The sequence below is a fragment of the Sitodiplosis mosellana genome, unplaced genomic scaffold (assembly GCF_009176505.1).
Source record: "Sitodiplosis mosellana isolate CC-2019 unplaced genomic scaffold, AAFC_SMos_1.0 Smas_scaffold_15, whole genome shotgun sequence".
Classification (NCBI taxonomy): Eukaryota; Metazoa; Arthropoda; class Insecta; order Diptera; family Cecidomyiidae; genus Sitodiplosis; species Sitodiplosis mosellana.
In genome coordinates this window covers 541352-546487 of record NW_022595257.1, presented here as the reverse complement: position 1 = coordinate 546487, position 5136 = coordinate 541352, and the positions used below count along the sequence as shown (strand labels likewise).

The 5136-nt window shown below is 36.0% G+C and overlaps 2 protein-coding genes across 3 annotated transcripts in view; one reads left to right on the top strand and one right to left on the bottom strand.

Annotated features, from left to right (window-relative positions):
- Positions 1-1069, bottom strand: part of LOC129568027 (chymotrypsin-1-like) — a 6329-nt gene extending 5260 nt beyond the window's left edge. The window contains exons 1-5 of the mRNA XM_055445533.1: positions 919-1069; positions 678-840; positions 366-609; positions 158-304; positions 33-97 (exon numbers count right to left, since the gene is read on the bottom strand). Coding sequence (XP_055301508.1) covers positions 33-97; positions 158-304; positions 366-609; positions 678-840; positions 919-994 — 695 coding nt within the window. The 5' untranslated portion in view covers positions 995-1069. The remainder of the gene's footprint in view (positions 1-32; positions 98-157; positions 305-365; positions 610-677; positions 841-918) is intronic.
- LOC129568028 (26S proteasome non-ATPase regulatory subunit 10-like) overlaps positions 1-4138 on the top strand; it is a 38880-nt gene extending 34742 nt beyond the window's left edge. The window contains exons 1-8 of one of the 2 annotated variants that reach the window (XM_055445535.1): positions 1666-2545; positions 2758-2844; positions 2961-3059; positions 3141-3239; positions 3307-3405; positions 3493-3591; positions 3678-3776; positions 3864-4138. In XM_055445535.1, the coding sequence (XP_055301510.1) occupies positions 2488-2545; positions 2758-2844; positions 2961-3059; positions 3141-3239; positions 3307-3405; positions 3493-3591; positions 3678-3776; positions 3864-3973 (750 nt within the window). In that variant the 5' untranslated portion in view covers positions 1666-2487 and the 3' untranslated portion in view covers positions 3974-4138. Of the gene's footprint in view, positions 1-1665; positions 2546-2757; positions 2845-2960; positions 3060-3140; positions 3240-3306; positions 3406-3492; positions 3592-3677; positions 3777-3863 lie in introns of those variants that run through there. The other variant, XM_055445536.1, reaches the window with a different exon arrangement.
- Positions 4139-5136: the final 998 nt, after the last annotated feature.

The following is a 5136-nucleotide window of genomic DNA, read 5'->3' as shown; positions in this document are numbered from 1 at the left end:
ATTATATGTATGTTTGATTGGGTTCTACTTACGGTGCTCCCCAGCTAACGATTCCAACTAATTTGTTGTTGTAAACAAGTGGACCACCCGAGTCACCCTGAAATGATAAACGGATTAATATCTCACTCGAACTCAATTCGCATTAAATACAACTTACATTGCAAGCACCTTCACCAACTTTGTTCAATGTACAAATGTGGGAGTCATGAACGGGTGCACTCGAACTATAGATTTCTCTACATTTTTCAGTTTGGACCGCATTCAATTTAATGATTTGCAAGTGTTGTGGCGTTACTCCGCCGGCCTATTAAGATTATCATCGGTTTGAAAATATTCGTTGAAAAAATCACATTTACTAGACTTACTTGCAATCGACCCCATCCAGTCAGTTGGAGAACGGCACCATCGGGTACTTCTTCGGATGAGTATTCGATTGTTTGGACTTTATCGTTCAATGTAATTGATCCTTGCACACGAATCACGGCAATGTCATTAGCAAAAAAGGACGAAAGTTCCTCATGAACTATGATTTCCGCAACTCTGTACGAAGTCCCACCAATTTTCCAGTCATTCGATCCAACGTAGACTTCCAGATTTTCTGCTGTTTCACTTTGAGTAACATGGATACAAGTAAGTAATGAAAAGAAAAAAAAACTGTACAGATTCATTCGTTATACCCAACAACACAATGGGCAGCGGTGACAACCCATTTATCCGAAATGATAGCACATCCACAGAAGTGTGTTTCATTCAATTGCAACGAGCATTGGAACGGGGCTGCACCATCCTCAGCATCGACGCCTCCAACAATTCTGGTTAATGACGATTGCGGTGGGAACACTAGAGCAATTAAACGTTAACGATATTGATTTCCAAACTGAACACTTCTTTAGTTAGCTACTGCCACATTTTACTTACAAATTGGTTCAGAGCTAATGTGTTTCCCGGCTATTGTCTGCAAAACGCAACACAGCACCACTAATATCAACTTCATTTTCGCAACTGTAGCTTTTAATTCACCTGTTAGCTTATGGAAAACTAAAATGTGCCATACGAACCATTTGAACAATCTCTCCTAATCGGCAGCTCGCGAAAGAAAAAGCGATATCATTATCAGCGCCACTCAACTATTTGTGCCGTAATAAATAAAAATTATTACTTTACAATCGAAGCATTGTTTGCGCGCCATCATTTTCTATTACATCCTAAAAAAAATTCAGGTAAATTCCCCGAAGAACTCTCATAAATTATTTAAAAGAATTACTTCAAAAAAGAGATAAGAATTAGCGGGGATTATCGTTAATCAATAACTAAACCTCTAAAAATGATAAGAATAATAAAACCATATTTAGAGAAATTCCAGGTAGCTGTTTGACACGATCATTTGATTACATTCCAATCACATTCGTCAAACAAATTCTAATAATTTAGAAAATAATAACTAGTCGGTCATATTCACTATTCAAGCAAACCATGTCACACAACCTGTGGAAATATGTGAAGCGTGTGGCCGATGTGCTTGAGCAAAAATCTAATCAAACTTCACACGATGTTTCGTAACACGAATTTCAGTCACACGGAAATCTTTCAACTGCTCGCTTTATCATCCAATCATCTAAACTGAATTGATTGTTATTATCAGCACTAAAAGATGTTTTTTTTTCTATTATCATTGTCAAAGATACCAAAACAAACAAGCGGAAACAAATATTCGTAATTGTTCCAAAATCATCTGAAAAAAATACGAAAATTATCTGAAGAAATAGAAGATTTCGTCTAAAGGAATAATGCATTTTTACACAAGATTGGCTGCAAAATTGAAGTCAATCAAAGCGAGAGGAAGAACCAAACCGATGATCTTTATTTCTTTATGGCCAGCACATTTGAAGATGCATAAATAGGTTCATGTATACTGGCGAAAATCTAAATGATGAGAAAACAAGTGGCCATTTTAGACGTCTAGTAGTTCTTTAGACGATTTCGTAAATTCTTTGGACAAATTCTCCAGACACTTTTTTTCACTTTTTCCTAATGAGCCATATGTAAAACAGAATTTGGCGATAATTATATTTCCATTCTTTGACCAAAAAAGATTAGAGAAACGACAGCTGATTTTTACCCAAAGAAAACACTTCATTTGAACTTTGGATTCATTTGGATTTAGAACACTGTTTGGGTCCATTTGTACGAAATCACTATGAGAGAATCATCAGTTTGTATTGATGATAAGAAGTCTCGAGGTCTCTGAAAGCAAACTTTGGAATCGATGATAGTATTTTCCTTAGCATTTGTAATCTTCTAAACCAAATCAAACGAGAAACAATTTGAATGCACTCAGTATGAATTCAGAATTTGTTTCGTTTGGTTGACACTGAAATATCTTAGTTCGTTCAAGTTGAGTTCAAATTAGCCGTGATTTTCATTTTCGAACAGTGTCTTGTTTTGAGTTTTGATTTTTGTCTAGCTCCAATAAGTAATCCAATCAAAATGAATACTCTTTTCGCGATCACATTGTTGGTTGTAGGTGTCGCTGGCACAGAAGCATGTAATTTAATATGTTCCAATATAATTTTTTTAATTTTCTCCTTTGATTTTTGTTTAAATTTTTGAATTTTGATACTCAATTTGAGACTTATATACGAATTTGATATGAGTAAAGACGTTATCAACGTTATTTCCTGAGTATTATCAGGAATCTGGTGAAATAACTCAGAAAAATGTTACTTTAATTTCAAACGATTGTCAATTCATTTATAGTTGATACAAGTGCAATGGATGTGCTAGTGAAAAATAGTGATGCACACATCAAAAATACGCAGTTACTTTTTGCAGCCGCTGAAAAAGGTAGGCACGGAGTCTTGAAGCACTGAGTCAATGATGGTGTTTTTGAAACGTGTAGTCCTCATTCAAATATATTTGAAAAATCATTTCAAAATGTTTTCTTGACCTTACTTACTCAGGGGCTCCGAGTGCTGTGAAAGCCCTAATTGAACAAGGCACTGATGTTAACGCTAAAAATAGTCTTGGAGGCACACCACTCCATATCGCTGTCCGACTTGGTGAGTTTGACTAAAACCTTGACTATAGTTTGACACATACTTGGGAACAATCGTTTTAACTCTGATTTACTTTCAATTCAGGTCACAAGGATGTTGTTAAAATGCTTATTGAACATCACGCTGAGGTTAATGCCAGGAACAACGAGGGATACACACCTCTTCATACAGCTGTGACGAATGGTAGTTGTCTCAAAGTCTTACTTTTAATCATAAACAATCTTCTTACTTTGATTCATTCACAATCCAGGTCGTGGTTATATCGCCAAAATGCTTCTTGAAAATGGAGCTAGAATTAATGCTGAGGACATCTATGGATTAACTCCCCTGGATCGGGGAATAATGTTTGGTAAACTCTGAAAAAATTCTGTTTGGATAACATGAAAACGCTTTGTGTGATTTTACAATGAGAATTTGCATTTCCGATTCATTTCAGGTGATGCAAATATTGTGAGAATTCTTATTGAACGAGGCGCATTGATCAATGTCAAAGACAAGAATGAATGGACACCGTTGCACCACGCAGTTGTTGGCGGTAAATCATTTTTTTTTTGACTTAATTTCTTGTCGAAACATTGTTTTTGATTTGAATCCACTCACATTGTGCATTTTATAATTTAGATTCGGTAGACATCGTCAGACTTCTGATGGAAGCGGGTGCTAATATTTATGCTAGAAACAATGGTGGACAAAAACCACGCGATATTTGCAGATCAAAAGGTAAAAACCGTGGATTTTTTTTCTCAAAATTGGTCGATTTTTCTGTGAAATTCTTCTCAAATGGTCCACTTTTGTCGTCAAACACAGAAATCAAACGAATGCTAGTACAGGCTGAAATAGAGATGTCAAATTTAATGGAAGTCGAAATGAGCCGGGCAAATGGACGAACTATACTAACCAAAGAAGTGTTTGTTTGAAAGCAATTTGATGACACAGCACCACTGCCGAAGCATTGAAATGAACTAAGCAAAGAGGTGCATTGCCATGCATTACATCATAAGAATACTACCTTTATTGTTTTTGAAAAATGTTGCTATTATTGTATGGCTGCAAAATAAAGCGATTCCAACATTTTTATTTCATAGTTTGATTCCATTATTTGCACATAACTCAAACGTTTTAGTTTTTAGATAGAAATGGAGAAAAGTTCGTCCTATATCCTTAACAATCTTTTCATCCTTCGTCGGACTTTCACCGTTTTCTCCACTTTTGATGGCTGGTCGTTAGACACGAAGCACTTTTTCCACATTTGACAACCGAATGATTGCAAAAAGCAAACAGAGACGGAGAAACGAACAAAAGAGTTTTTAAATGGTTCAAAATGTAATTGCCAATCTGATGTTGTCACTTTTTCAACCGGAGACAAAGATGAAGCACAAACCGAAAAACGCTTCAATCATTTGTTGACGCTCATTTATTTCGCTTTCAAATGATATCCCCATGTTTCATCCGATTTCTGATATTACACTCATTTATATTTGCTGTCAAGTAATTCTGTTGGGCTAAAAATAGCTCATTGCCATCGGTCTTGAACCTAACATTCATGACATGCAACCAGCAATACATTTATACGGCTTCTTGAGTGCGTAATTTCTAGTTCTAATGTTTATTTTTAACCTCTTGCTCGCGCAACACTTGCGGTGAAGAAATGAACGATGAATGCACCGAGCATTTATAACAGCTGGAATGAAATATTTCGTCGCTGTTAAATCGAAAATGATTTAAAATCGTGTTATGAAGAGCCGAAATCAGGGCTGAAAATGATTGAAATGTGAAAAATTACAATTGGAAAAAAAAATGCGAGGCAAGAAAATTGAAAATTGTGGGGAACAGACTGATTGAGGCGAAAAATCGATGTAAATTGAAGGTTTGCATAAGGAATTTACGCTATGCTTATGCTCTTCTTCTTGCTCATGTTCATCCTGCAATACGAATGCGTTTGTCAGCAATTAAACATTAGTTATTGCTACGCACAGCCAAAGGTTAATCATGCCGCAAGGCATTTTCTTTTCTCCGCCACCGACAATAAAATATGAGCGTGCGTTTATTTGCTCTCTGTACGCTGATACACTCTGTTGTT